The sequence below is a fragment of the Elephas maximus genome, chromosome 1, assembly GCF_024166365.1.
Source record: "Elephas maximus indicus isolate mEleMax1 chromosome 1, mEleMax1 primary haplotype, whole genome shotgun sequence".
In the NCBI taxonomy this organism is placed as follows: domain Eukaryota; kingdom Metazoa; phylum Chordata; class Mammalia; order Proboscidea; family Elephantidae; genus Elephas; species Elephas maximus.
This window is the reverse complement of record NC_064819.1, coordinates 233,510,375-233,525,555: the sequence shown is the minus strand read 5'-3', so window position 1 is coordinate 233,525,555 and position 15,181 is coordinate 233,510,375. Positions and strand designations below refer to the sequence as shown.

General features: G+C 40.6%; 1 protein-coding gene across 5 annotated transcripts in view; it reads left to right on the top strand.

Moving 5' to 3' along the window:
• The window catches only part of PRKN (parkin RBR E3 ubiquitin protein ligase), a 1,645,966-nt gene that overhangs the window by 1,379,331 nt on the left and 251,454 nt on the right, over positions 1-15,181 (top strand). For all 5 annotated transcript variants that reach the window (XR_007512454.1, XR_007512451.1, XM_049852588.1 and 2 more), the window contains exon 8: positions 5,412-5,473. Coding sequence is in view for 3 of the 5 variants with exons in the window: in XM_049852588.1 (XP_049708545.1) it covers positions 5,412-5,473 (62 nt within the window). In the remaining 2 variants the exon portion in view is untranslated. The remainder of the gene's footprint in view (positions 1-5,411; positions 5,474-15,181) is intronic.

Genomic DNA, 15,181 nt, shown 5'->3' with positions numbered 1-15,181 from the left:
TCTGGCTTTCATATGCATTCAAAACAGCTGCTTGAAGTAGGCATTGCTAATATTCCCTCATGAAGGAACTGATTTATCCAAGAGTACATATCCAGTTAGTGTAGATCTAGAGCTTCAGCCCAGGCCATGATGGCAATGACTGTTTTAAAAGGCATGAAACTCTCAATTTTGATATTTTCCTTCTGTAATCCATACTTCCAATTGCTTTTTTAAGTGGTAACAATGACTTTAGGCTATTCTTTTGAGAAAATAGGATGAGAGGAGAAAGAAGAGGTAAGGTGGTAGCTCAATGCTCAAGGGAAGATCTTTGCTGAATTTTTTAAAAAGGAATATCTAAATATGTTTATACTGTGAGGTGAACAAGCTGCAGAGTAGTAGAGGTTGAGGAAAGCAGGAGAGTGAATGATGAGTTAGGCCCACAGGAGCTGAGGGGAGACAGGATGGATGAAAAAAAGACTTGTTATGAGGAGGAAAAGCCCGTCATCCTTTCCTCCCGGAGGAGTAGAGAGATGGTGACAGATAAGTCTGTAATTGGGAAGGGATAGGGAGTTGAGAGATGGTACACCTGATAGTTGCTACAGGGTGGGTTCTCTGGAAGCAGACTTTGAGATGGAGTTTGGGTACATGATGTTTATTAGGGATCCTCATCTGTGAAGGAAGAGGGAGGAATGAAGTACGATTGAGCAGAGAAAGGAACTAGACTTCCATGCATGCTGATAAACCCTCCACCAGCCCAGCAGGGGCTTTGGAGAAGGATTGTCCATCAGTAGCCCATGCTGGGACAAAATGTCAGGGTCTGCCCCTTGCTGAGTCACCAGGTCTAGGCTTTTCCAGGAAAGGTACAAGCTCTGACAAAGTACCTCTGCAGTTTCAGAAGACCAGCTGGAGCTGGGGGCATCAGCTGACTGTGTTCTTGCAGCTTGGCTACAAGTCCTTCCCTGGAGGGGAATCTGGCAGCTCCTCTCCAGGCTTACCTCAAGAGTTCTAAGTTTTGGGTCTTACATCAGATGAGGTCATATTTTGAGAATGAAGTGTATATAGCTTAATTGAGAAGAGCAGCAATGGTTTGGAAGAGTTACTATGGAGATAGTAACCAAAGACAAGTAAAAGGAGAGCAAGCCACATTGAGGACCCAACAGATGTGGCCCATGGGTCCGTACTGGCTGGCACATCCTCAACATGGACACAGGTTCAGGTGGATGATGTGAATGTCTATTAGAGGATCAACTAGGCTCATTTTGGTACACTACCTGATAGGTAGAACTAGAGCAGAGGTAGGGAAAACATGGTGGGGTTTATTCAGGGATAGATACAGGCAAAGCAAGTACAGTAGAAGTATAATAAAGCAATGGAATTTAAACATTATTGACATTTTACTCTGTTGGGGTCCAGGCTGGGGGAGAGGTGAGGGGTCAAAAGAAGGCCAGTAACCAGCAGGCAAAACACAAGCGTAGGCTGTGGAGAAGACTCACGGGTGCCACAATCCTGAGCTAGGCAGGGGAGTGACCACATGATAGATGACTCATTCGTGGATCACCTATGATTGAGCATCTCAGATATGCCAGGCACTGTTCTAGGTACACATGACACAGCAGTAGCAAAACAGGCAGAAATCCTTGCACTTGGGAACTTTGCCTTTTAGCAGTGGAAGAGAGGAAATAAGTCATTTGTGCATTGCAATTTAAAGATAATGAGTACTATGGATAAAAATACAGCCATGATGGGGAATACAAGGTGGGTGAGGGGATGAAACCAGGCTGCAACTTCAAATAGGGTGGTCCCAAGGCCCCACTGAAAAGGTGACATGTGAGCAAAGACTTGAATAAGGTGGGGGAGCCCTATTGTGGATACTGGGGCCAATGGCTTTCCAGATGGAGGGAGCAGCCAATGGAAAGGCCTTGAGGTTGGACCCAGCTTGATGTGCTCAGGGTCTTCAGGCAGCCCCATGTGGCCGAAGTGCAGTCAGCTAGAAGAGGGTGCTCAGAGATCACACCGTGAGCCACGTGGTAGGGACCTTGCTGGCCACACAAGGACCTTGATGTTACTCTTGTGAGATGGGAATCACCCTGGAGGATCGCATAATATCCACATACACATTTCAACAGGATCCTCTAAGTTTTACATTGAGAAGAGGCTTAGGGGTGTGTCAGCGATGATGCTGGATGGTGTGAGAATATGACGTGGTTGATGGATTGTTGGCTGCATATAGACCCTGTGTGAGTAATTGGGAAGAAAACAGTACATCAACGCCATTAACACCCTCTTTCCATAGCGTCTTTCTTTGCCAGCGCCTTTTTCTTCCTTCTTTCCACCCCCAGCCACTCCACTAAGTGTTGAAAGTTAAATTCTCATCGATAAGTACACCTTTCTCACTGCACGAATGCATTCTGTCTGCAGGTCTTCTATTTCTAGTTTTGTTATTTTTAGATTCTGTCTTCATACTAAGTTTGTTTCTTTCCATTTCTCACATCCATGTTCTTGTGATGAGCACAATTACAGATACACCTCCATGGTTCTTCCTTTTAAATATCTTGACCTCTTACAAACCTTCCTCCTGACGAACTATATGCTATATCTATCCTTGTTTATCATATTTTACTGCACCTCCCAGGTGTTTGGGGTAATTATCTAGTCTTCTGTTAAAGATGTTTATATTTGAGCTATCGTTGACATCAATCCTTTTAGTTACATCTAAGGACAATCCTAGAATACAGATTCTGAAGACAAGCTAATTTTAAATTCTGTTTCTTATTTCACCTAGAATTAAAGTAAGTCACATCAGCTCTTCTCAGATTTGAGTGTTGTAAAGGACTACTTGTAAAGAGAAAAAAAAAAATTCTCTAGAGCCCCTGAGGTTGAATAAAATTATTTTTTAATATTTCTTTAATATGTATACATATAAATCTAGATAGAAACATTTTATGCTTACAGACACAAGGACCAAATAAAAATTTATAAATTAAACATAAACAGAAATATGAAACTAAAAGTCGTCAAATTAGCTACCTGAATTTAACCTAGTAGATGCAGTTCTTTTGCAGGAAGTGAATCATTGCCTGAGGGAAGCAGTAGTTCAGTGGTAAAGCTCTCGCCCTGCATGTCAGAGACCCAGGTTTGATTCCCAGCCAATGCACCCCATGTGCCACCACCACCTGTCTGTCAGCAGAGGCTTGTGTGCTGCTGTGATGCTGTACAGGCTTTAGTGGGGCTTCTAGACTAAGACATACTAGGAAGAGAGGCTTGAAGATCTGCTTCTGCAAATCAGTCACTGAAACCCAACGGATCACAATGGTCTGGCCTGCAGCTGATCGTGGGGCTGGCACAGGACGAGGCAGCGTTTTCTTCTGTTGTGCCTGAGGTCACCATGAGCCGGGGCCAGGTCCTTTGGGCACAGCATGCCTGTGACCGTGAGCTGTGTGATGCCTCAGCTCTTCCCCACCTGCCCCTGTGGCCCTTCACCCATGTGGCCCTCACTTGTTGGGAATGCTCATCACTTGCACGTTATCTCCCCAGCTTCTTCTCACATTTATTTCAGAAATCTGAAGTATGACTACTTGTTCCCTAACCAAACCTGTTGCCGTCAAGTCGATTCCGACTCATAGCAACCCTATAGGACAGAGTAGAACTGCCCTATAGGGTCTCCAAGGGAGTGCCTACTGGATTCGAACTGCTAACCTTTTGGTTAGCAGCCATAGCTCTTAACCACTACACCACCAGGGTTTCCAACTTGTTCCAGGAGATCTAAAACACAAGAACTAACTCGAGGCTCAATTTGCATGGCAAATTTTGGTTAAATTATGGCCAACCAAGTGATCCAGAATATACTTGTACTAATTTTTAAAATTGTCCTTAGAATGGCAATACTAAATTTAAACAGTTCTCAAAAAAAAAAAAAAACCTTTAGATTGCAGTTCTTTCTTTGTCTATGGACCCCAGTTTGAGAAACACTCACTTCAATTATATCTTCAGACTTCAAGGATTGAACTTTCCTGCTTTACAATATCAGACGTACCTTTGGCAATTGATAATATTACATCTTTTACCAAAATATTCACCTCCCCATTTTTGTTTATTTCCCTGGACTATTGCTAAGTGGTGACATCCCATGTTTGCATTTTGTCATCTTTTGTGCTAGCTTTGTGAACATTTTTGAACCACTTTCTTGGAGTATGAACTGCTTCATCATAAAAGACTAAAAATATGTCCTAGCATTTTACGTGACCGTAGAATTTCGGAATTGGACTCATCCAGTCAGATCCTCTAAAATATCCTGCATGAGTAGCCATCTAGCCTCTGTGTGAAAACCCCAGTCACTAGCTTGTAAGGCAATGAGTTCCAGACTTAAATTAGAAATGTCTACCTACTGTACATTTTTCTTGTTCATTGTAATTCTAACTTCTAGAACAATACACAAATCTAATCTCTCTTGCAAAGAATAACCCCTTCACCTATATAATGATAACAATTTTAATTGTATTAAGGTAACAATTATATTTGTATCAAGATAACGGTTGCATTTGTATCCTCCCTAAGCCTTTCCTCCCCCGAATGCCCTCAGTACTTTCAGTCCTTCTTACATCATGATGCTGAGTAATATGAGAAATGAGTCAATGTTTTCTTGGTATATTTTGTAATAATTCTAATTTCTCTTATAAAAACTTCAACAGACCATGCTATCCAGAGTTCTTATATCAAAGAAACAGACATTTGCATCATTTTTTTTCCCTAGAGTTAGCATTATAACTGACTACAGCAACTTTTACAGAGGAATTGTGGAGTAATTTTACTGAAAAGCAGTTTTCACTGGCCTTCCACATGGGAGACCCAGGTACGAGTCCCAGCCAATGCACCTCGTGCACAGCCATCACCCATCTGTCCGTGGAGGCCTGCGTGTTGCTGTGACGTGGAACAGGTTTCAGCAGGGCTTCTAGACTGTGATAGACTAGGGAGAAAGGCCTGGTGATCTCCTTCCAAAAATCAGCCAGTGAAAACCCTACAGATCACAATTGTCTGATCCAAAACCAGTCATAGGGATGGCAGCTTTTCATTCTGTTGTGCATGCAGCTGCCATGAGTCGGGGCCAACAACAGCAGTAACACACTAGGAGCGTTTCTAGGGACCAGAAATGATGCGTCCCACGGTCCCACAAAGGCCAGGTCATAATCAGGAGGGGTAAAAGGCCTGGCCAGAGTCACATGGGACCTTTTCTTCAAACCCAACTAAAGCCAAGCAGAGCCTCACCTCCTAGGAGGACTTACTTTGGCTGTGGTTGATGACTCTGTTTGTTTTGGGCACATATCTGTATGCTCACACCAACCACACTGGTCAGGGATATTCATACAGTATATAAGAAGAGATTACTGCACAGGAACAGTAACAACATTTTTGTAATTTATTCTTCTTTCCAACAGCTGGCTGTCCCAACTCCCTGATTAAAGAGCTGCATCACTTCAGGATTCTTGGAGAAGAGCAGGTGAGTCACCATCTCCAAGGCGGCATCAGAGTGTTATGAAAGAGAGACGCTAATGAGACAGTTTGGGTTCCCTCCAGGGGAGCAGAGTGTGTCTCCTGAAATGGGAAAGAAAAAACAGGCTGGAGATGTGAGAGGACACTGTCTTCCTCATCTATCCATCAGGCCTGACAGGTTATTAATTGGTACATCTGCTCCCTGCCAGAGCTTTTCATCTCTGCACTCCCACAGTAAACAGGCTCTGCACAGTGGCAGGGCAGCAAACAAATACGTGGAAAGACAAATGGTGCCTAAGGGATCCATAGTCACAGACGTCCCTGACTCAATGCCTGTGAGAGGAGGGACACGCTCTTCTCCCCAGATTTTTGTGCTTGGTGTGTGTTGTCTATATTTCTCAGCAACCGCTTTCTATGTGGATGTGAACACATGACTTCTGTGCAAAGGATGACCCGTTTAAAGTAGATTATTTAAATGCTGTGTACTTGTGAAGCATGTCATATTTTAAATACATGTGCTAAGTAAATAATTCAAGGCGCTAAGTATTATACACACACGCACACGTACATATATTTTGACTGCTGAAAAATAAATCTCTTGATCTTCATATGGAATTATAGACTCCATATTAATATGTTAAATCTTGGTGTCAAGTTCTCCTCAAAATTCATACACCAAATAGTTGACAACGTATTGGTTGGCTCTTGTTGATATTCACTCCCAAAGGTCAGTTTTGCCCACTTTGACCAGAGAACATGCAAATGGAGAAATGGAGGTGCAGTCATTCAGATTTGTCAATAAATTTTTGGTTGGCATGTTTTTGTTTGGCATGTATATATGGTAAAGTATGACTGCCCATGTCCAATATGAGGTTAAAGCAGAAAGAGGATAATTAGGGGAGCAGGAGAAAGTGGAAACATTTCCATAGCCTTGAATGAACACATGGCAATATGCCTCCTTTCTTCCATATTGTGAGTTTCCTGAATATCAGGCATAAATGTTTATTCAGATACAAGCATAACTCGACTATCCCCCATTGCAGGTAAGAGTTAAGGACTGACTCCCTCAAACATACCTCTTTATAAAAACACTTGTATCTCACGGCCATGTTTCCGTGACAGCCCAAGAGACTTCTTCAAGCAAGAATCATTGACTGTAACACTGACGTTTGTACTTAGACAACAGAGCCTTCTCTTGTAACCTATGCCAATATTTGCAAATTGTTTCTATATTTGCTTTAGAGTCATTGGGTGATTAGCAGGAAAGAAACCAGCTGTAATCAATCATCTCCTTAGATTTGCATAAAATTCGGGCCTCTTTACATTATCCTAGGAATTTAATCGAGCCATAATCAAATTCAATATTGCCTTGATTAGTTGTACAACATGGCAATGCAATGCATTACAGCAATATTGATCTTTATATCCTGGGAAACCGCACTTCCTCCCTTCCTTCTTTCCTGCCACTCAACAGATGCACACTGAGCACCTACCATGAGCTAGGTACCAGTGTAGGCTCTAGGGATGTTGTTGTTGTTGTTGCATGCTGTAGATTCGATTCCAACTCATAATGACCCTGCCTGTATGACAGAGTAGAACTGCCCCATGGGGTTTCCTAGGCTGTAATATTTACAGGAGCAAATCACCAGGCCTTTTCTTCCATGGAGCAGCTAGTGAGTTTGAATTGGGGACCTTTTGGTTAGCAGCTGAGTGCTTAAGCGTTCCTTAGGCTCTAGGGATACAGGAATGAAAAAGAGATGCCTGTGGACCTTACATTCTAGTTGGGGAAGACACATAAACACCAACACGCTCAGTGTATTTAATGGTAAATGGTGATGATTGCTATAGTGAGGAAGCCCAGAGTGCCAGCCCCCACCTCTCCTGCCAATGGAGCTGGGCAGCCTCGCCAGGAGCTCCTGAAACCCTTAGCTCCATCTGGATGCTTGAGGCAACTTCTATCACTGACAGAAATATAACTTTTTTATTAATTGGTGTTCCAAGTACCCTCAGACAAATCATTTTGCCTCTCCCTAACTTGACTTTTCCATTTGTAAAAAAAAAAAAAAAGGGAGAGGGATGCCCAACCATCTCTTAGAACTTTGGTAAACAAAAGAATTGCAAAGTTAGGGGCAAATAGTAAGTGCCTGGTGGTGTAGTGGCTAAGGCCCGTGGCTGCTAACCAAGGGTCAGCAGCTCAAATACACCAGATGCTCCTTGGAAACTAGGGGAAGTTCTACTCTGTCCTATAGGGTTGCTACGAGTTGGAAACGATTGGATGGGAAAGGGTTGAGTTTGGTTTTTTTGCACTAAAAGTTTTCAGATTTAAATACTGTTCATACTACATCAATAGACTGAACTATTGGCAATAAAGCAGACACTAAAATAAATGTAATGTTCACTTGGAGAGTGAACTGCTAAGACCTACCCAGATGTTGGTTAATTACGGAATTCATTTCTGGGTGGTAGAGATGTTCACCAGCTATCTAATTTCTTTGCAATTCTTTTCCTTTTTTCATTGACCTTTAATAGATATCTTGATTTTTGAGATTTGGATTAAGAATAAATCTTGAAACTCTATAAGCCATTACCTTCCTAAAATTAAATTAAATTAAAACCTTTTGGAATCAAGAACACATTTGTTTTAACTTCTTGGCCATGTCTCTGGTTTCTGTTTATAATTCATATTCATAAAACACTTTTCAATCTCCCAAGTTCAAACTACATGGCAAAGTTATTATCATACTTTAAGCAAGTGGACCCAGTCCCAAGTTTTAGGTGAGCTCTAAAGAAAATAGCTGTGATATCTGGAAGTCCCTGAGATTTGAAGAATTTTCAGAAGAATCGCATTGCAGAAGCACCCCCACTTTTTCCAGCTTCCTCCACCTTAGGTTTAATCCCCAGACTTTTAAGGAAATAACCTTCATTTGATCAACAAATATTTATTGAATATTTTTATACTCTTAATTGTGTGAGTGCTAGATGAAAAGGTAAACAAGGAAGGCGGTTACCAATCATGATATATGGTAAGAAGAAAACAAACAGTGGCTGAGATGTAACCACTGAGACAAGCGAGCAAGGAACCCTGAAGCCTAAAGGTTGAACGTGCATCAACTATCGGATGAGGTAGGATCTCAAGAATGGGGTTGAAGAGCATTTCTAGCAGAAGAAAGCACACATTCAGGATGGAGGTGAAGAGCTTGCTGTGTTCAAGCTGCTGAATAAAACCAGTGTGGCTACAAAAGAACCAGCAAGAGGTGGTGAAGGATGAAGGTCATCGAGACTATTGTCAGGAGTTTAGATTTTGTTCTGAGTTCAAAAGGAAATCCTTGAAGGGTTAAGGAGGGATTTGACACTTTCTAAGTTACAGTTTAAGAATGCCACTCTTACTGCAATATTGAGATGGTCTGGATTCAGGTGGTGGCAGAGGAGGGAGAAGTGACTATTCGGAGGTAGAATAAAGGACTTGGTGATTGATTCACAGTGGGCCAGGGAAATGAAGGAATCCTGAGTTTCTATTTTACTGAGTTAGAGAAAATCAGAAGCTCAGGGCTAGTATAGATGAGGAGCACAGAGCTCCTTTGAAGAAGTAGGCCTGTTAGCCTGAGAAATTCCATTTGTCTGAAGTTGGGGAGGCTCTTTGGTTTGTAGGCCTATTCTACAGAAAACCATTTCTCTGGGATTTAAGTTGTCTCAAGGATTTCATTTTACTTGGATCCACAATCAATACCCATGGAAGCAGCAGTCAAGAAATCAAATCTGCTGCAGAAGACCTCTTTAAAGTGTTAAAAAGCAAAAATGTCCCCTTGAAGACCTGACCCAATATGCATGTGAAAGCTGAACAGTGAATAAGGAAGACCGAAGAAGAATTGATGCCTTTGAATTGAGGTGTTGGTAAAGAGTATTGAATATATCATGGACTGCCAAAAATAAAAAAAATGTATCTGTCTTGGAAGAAGTATAACCAGAATGTTCCTTAGAAGCAAGGATGGCGAGAGTATGCCTCACATACTTTGGCTGTGTTATCGGGAGGGATCAGTCCCTAGTGAAGGATATCATGCTTGGTAAAGTAAAGGGTCAGCAAAAAAGAAGAAGACCTCAAGAAGATGGGCTGACACAGTGGCTGCAACAATGGGCTGAAGCATAAAAATTGTGAGGATGGCGCAGGACTGGGCAGTGTTTTCTTCTGTTGTACATAGGGTCGCTATGAGTCAGAACCTAACAACAACGACAGGATTGTAGTAAAGAGCCTTGCTCTCTGCTGTGTGCATAGAGGTCATTTGCAAAGCCTCCGGAAGTGTCCCACACCAATTCACTGTAGAAACGTCCATAAGGAAAACAGCTTACATGATGTCTGCCTTGATTCTTGTCTTTCCTGTGGGTACTGCCATGTGTCACAGCATGGAGAGGGGGCAGCGAATCCCATTGCTTTTGACTTCCTTTCCAGATGATTCAACTCCTGAAATTGGAATACTTTAAGGCATTGTATCATTTGGAACATCTGGAAAAGGAAAAAGAAAACTTAATAAATTGCAATTCATTGCGTTGCTCTAATTATTTTTTAGGTGTTGTTTGTGCCATTCCCTCCTTATATTTGATTTCAGCTATGGTAATGATGGAAACCCTGGTGGATAGTGGTTAAGTGCTATGGCTCCTAACCATAAGGGTCAGCAGTTCGAATCCACCAGGAGCTCATTGGAAACTCTATAGGGCAGTTCTACTCTGTCCTATAGGGTCGCTATGAGTTGGAATTGACTCGGCACTGGGTTTTTTTGTTTTTATGGTTATGAATGGTTATTCTATGTAATAAACAAGGTCCAGCCCTTTCTCTAGCCAATTCACATCATCGGTAGATATCAGATGTCCAAGGATGAAAAGAATATTATTAGCAAGTAACAGAGAATAAAAGCAGCAAGATGGCAGACATCACACACTCACTCAGGCCAACTACCTGCAAGTGAGGGCTTTTCGAGAATTCAAGGAGTGTTTTGTTTTAATTCTAAAACTTATAGAAAATAGAGTATCCTCCACGTAGCAGGGGAACAAGTTAATTATAAATTGTTGCTGTTGTTAGGTGCCTTCGAGTCAGTTCCAACTCATAGTGACATACAACAGAATGAAACACTGCCCAGTCCTGCTCCGCCCTCACCATCATTGTTATGCTTGAGCCCATTGTTGCAGCCACTGTGTCAGTCCATCTCATTGAAGGTCTTCCTCTTTATCACTGACCCTCTACTTTACCAAGCATGATGTCCTTCTCCAGGGACTGGTCCCTCCTGAAACATGTCCAAAATATGTAAGATGAAGTCTCACCATCCTTGCTTCTAAGAAGCATTCTGGTTGTACTTCTTCCACGACAGATTAATCATAAATTAGTATTCCTCTATACAGTTATTTTGGATTTTTTTTTTAATCAAAAAAGTATGTGCTCTAATAAGTTGTTTTTCATTAGTTTCTAAAGGATGACTGAGGAATATTGAGCTGATTTTTTTTTTTAAGGGGGTAAAAAGGAAAGTGTGGAGGGCTTGGCCTCGTGGAAGGTGTGGCCTTCAGCGCCCTGAGCGCTAAAGCCAGCTGGTGGAGTTCTGCCTGTGTGGGGTTCACCCAGGGATGAGACTGCACCATGACTCAGGGTTCTCATCTGTGACTCCACAGGGATGGACGGAGAGTTACCTGAGGAGGCAAAGTATTAACAATTTGGCAGGTAGTCCTTCATTCAAAAGGGCTTTATCTGGATTTCCTCTCCTCAGGAGGGATGAAGGACAAGCCCCAGGGAGGCACTCAGCCCAGGTGCTCTGACTGAGACTTATCTACAAGCCAGAACTTCAGGGGAAAAGCAGAGGAGGCTCCACCTACGTAGGGGTTGCTTTTGAGCTGTACCTGAGCGCCCCCAAGAGGATACTCAGGAAATCACCACAGTAGTGCAAAACCACCCTCCTTTCCTGCTCAGAAGGTTTGGAAGTGTGCCACGCAGCTCCGGGATTGCTAACAAGCTGTGACTCACTTGATGGAACACCTGCCAGGTTGTCCAGATTTTGGTTTTTTCCTAGTAGCCCTGTACTTCAAAGTTATTGCAGTTTTAAAATGTAGATATCTTCTTGCTTTCTTTTCTACAAATGCATGCAAATTAAACCTGGTTGTAAGGGGCTGCTTCCTGGTGAAGGTGAATCCCCTCGCCCCACATGAAACAGGCACCTGTCAGCAGTCTTTCAGGGGTGGGGGATGTTTAGACACGGTCCCTTCCAGCCTGACCACCCGCCACGTACTCCTTGAATGTATAACATGCAGTCAGTGGCCGGCAAGAAAAAGGAAGCTAACTGGCCCACGTGGGGGTCGAGCTTCTGACCTTGGCTTCCTTACAGAACTATATTCTACCCAAGGGTGCTAACTACCCACAGACCACCAAAACACAGCATCTATTTGATTAGATTCTCCCATGGCTCATCATTTACAGTCTTAAAATATGAGTTGATCAGAACATCTATGAATTCTATACTTTAAAATGAATATTTCCTGTTCTTAAGAGAATCCATGGGCATACACATGAAGACTGAATAATTTACTCCTCAAGTAAATAAAATATAAAGCATAACAATGAGTGAAGATTTTACTTAGGTCATACCAACAGAATGTAATTTTCACTATAATCTGATGAAATATAGGAGGAAATATATTCTGTTTCCCCTTAGGTACAAAGTCGTATGCTTTGTTAATATTAATATTTACTTTCAAAATATTTTGCAAATATTGTACCCCAAAAAAAAACGTTGCCATCAAGTCAATTCTGACTTTTAGTGACCCCATAGAACAGGGTAGAACCGCCCCATAGGGTTTCCAAGGAGTGGCTGGTGGATTCAAACTGCCAATCTTTTGGTTAGCAGAGGAGCTCTTAACCACTGTGCCACAGCCACCCCTAAATTATCTTAAGTACCTGTTGGTGGATTATCCGCTGTGGGAAATAATTAAATAATAACTTAAAGAGCATAATTTGTCAGGTAAATGTTAATGTATGTGTGCTCACACAAGCACACACAGACCCCCACTCACTGCACATTCCAAGACAAACACTGCACAAGTGATATTTAGAAAAATCACTCTTTTTGAGCTCACTCTTGAATTGATTCTATACAGATACCACCCACATTACAAATTAATCACACTCCTCCACGTTCCATCCAATACTGAGAAGTAAAAACACCCCTGGCAGTAGCAAGAGTGTATCAAAGGAGCAATGTTTGTTCCTTTTCACAAACGGGGTCCATTTATCAATCACTTGGCCACAGTGACATCTATCTTACACTCAGATGAACATAGATATTCTGTTCCGCTTAGTGCTATCTTACTGCAACTCTACATTAAGTGTATAGTGGAGTTCTTTCAATTCAATCTCAACTTGGGACCAATAAGTGATTGAAAGAAATCTGTAGAAATATTGGCGATATATTGAAGGCAACTAAGTAAAGCTCTTTGCTAATGACGCATGTAATTCATGTCAAAATTCTTTTCTTCGTGCATTAAACTTTCCATGAGTACTAGTACATTAGAGGTTCTGCATCAAATGTTTTTCTTATAAATTTCAAGAATAAGTTTAAAATAAATTTTAAAAATAATTTTGAAAAAAATAATGCATTTAATAGCCAGGTTTTATTTCATATGCTGTGTGCACTTTTTTTTGAATAATCATTGGTTACCAGGCATACATTTTAAAATATTTGCCTTCCTTTAGACAAAGAATTGTATGCCAAAATACTCCTGAGTTTATCAGAAATAGAACAAAATAATTTGTTATAAATTCTTTAGCTAATAAATGGGAAGAACATAGGTGTCCCTGTTCCATCAGTATTTGAGGCCACTACAATTGAATACAATTATACAAAGAAGGAAACTTCTAAAACACAAAAAGAAATAAAGAGAGAAAAAGGATTCAAGAGTATGTGATGAATTTAAAAGCTAGGTAGAGAAGACCCAATATATATATACTAGGAATCACAGAAGACAAATATCAAAGCAAGAGAACAAATACTAAAAATTTAATTTAGTAAACTTTTCCTGAAAGCGAAAAAGATTTGAAGCTACATACTAAAAGAGGTTGACATGTGCTTGTGAAATTGATGAAGAATGAAGCACCAAGACATATGCTAATAAAATTACTGGATTTGGAAGAAAAAACGTCTTTTGGGCATCTGGGTGAAAAAAAAAAAAAAATCAATTCATTATAATGGAAAGAAAGTCAGATTGTCATCAGGCTTTTCCATAACACTTATTATGATAGAATAACATGGAATAGGAAAAACAAAAACATGTGAACCCAGGCTTTTATACCCAGCCAAACTGATTTTTAAGGAGCAAGACCACAATATGTCACCTACATACAATGATTCAGTGAATATTTTCTCATGAGTTCTTCCTGCGGAATTTACTAGTGAATGAGCTTCAGAAAACCAAAATTACTAGAAGCACCAACAGAAGAACTGGTGACAAACTTTAAGTGTGTGTGTGTGTGTGTGTGTGTGTGTGTGTGTGTGTGTGTGTAGAATTAAGATAACATGTCTCTTTGTGTGTAGAATTAAGATAACATGAAGTTTAAGAAAAAGAGAATATGGTATGAAATGCCCATATGTTTCAACAATGTACATACAGTATAAATATTATAAAAATTTGATGGGATAATGGGCAGAGCATGTGAAAATATCTTCAATGTTTTCAGCAATTATATTTGTGGTGATAGTTTTGGTATTATTATTCTTAAAACTATTGCATGTGTAATGTAGCATGACACAAATGAGCAATTGTGGGATATTCTAGCTCTGTCATCCTCTGTGTCCTTGAGAACCAGTGCAGAGAAAATATATACAGATATAAGATAGAAAATACTAAGTAAAAACCCTACAGTCCTGAAATATATAGCCTTAAAAGTAAGAACTGAAAAGACCTAGAAATAATGGCCAACTCAGTAGCATTGAACATCCATAGTACTCAGTTTACGGTCTTGAAGTATTTAAGAAGCAGGACTGCTTAAAGAAGTGGGGAATTCCTGGTCTCAGACAAGAAATGTCCAAGATCAGCCAGGAATATTTGACATACCAAATAGAAGGCTATCAAATATTACCAGGGTCATGAGACTAAGTAAGCTTGTTGAGAGTCCTATTGGCAAGAGATGGAACAATTTGAGTATCAAGAAGGAGAATAAGTAGATTAAAATGTAAGTCCTGAGTTGAGTAATTATTAAAAAAAAAGAAGAATCAAATATTTACCCTGTTTCCCAATCCAAATTATACCACTGGTAACCAAATAATATAATTATTCTAATTAATAAAACAAGAGAATATTTGAGTTAAAATAACATTTTGCAACCCTAATGTATTAATCTAGTTACCAAATATTAATGATTTCTAATATTTCAAAAAGAGAGACAACTAGACATTATACACCTCTACAAAACACCATCTATGAAGTAGTGTTACCAAAAAATAAAGAAAAAGAAACCCAAATCTGATCAGGCCTATAGACCCAACTATCAATTTACAGGAAATAAAGTATTGAGGGACTTATAAGAACCCTGGTGGTCCAGTGGTTAAGCGCTAGACTGCTGACTCAAAGGTTGGCATTTAGAGCCCACCAGCTGCTCTGTGGGAGAAAGATGTGGCAATCTGCCTCCATAAAGATTTACAGTCTTGGAAATCCCATGGGACAATTCTACTCTGTCCTATAGGGTCAC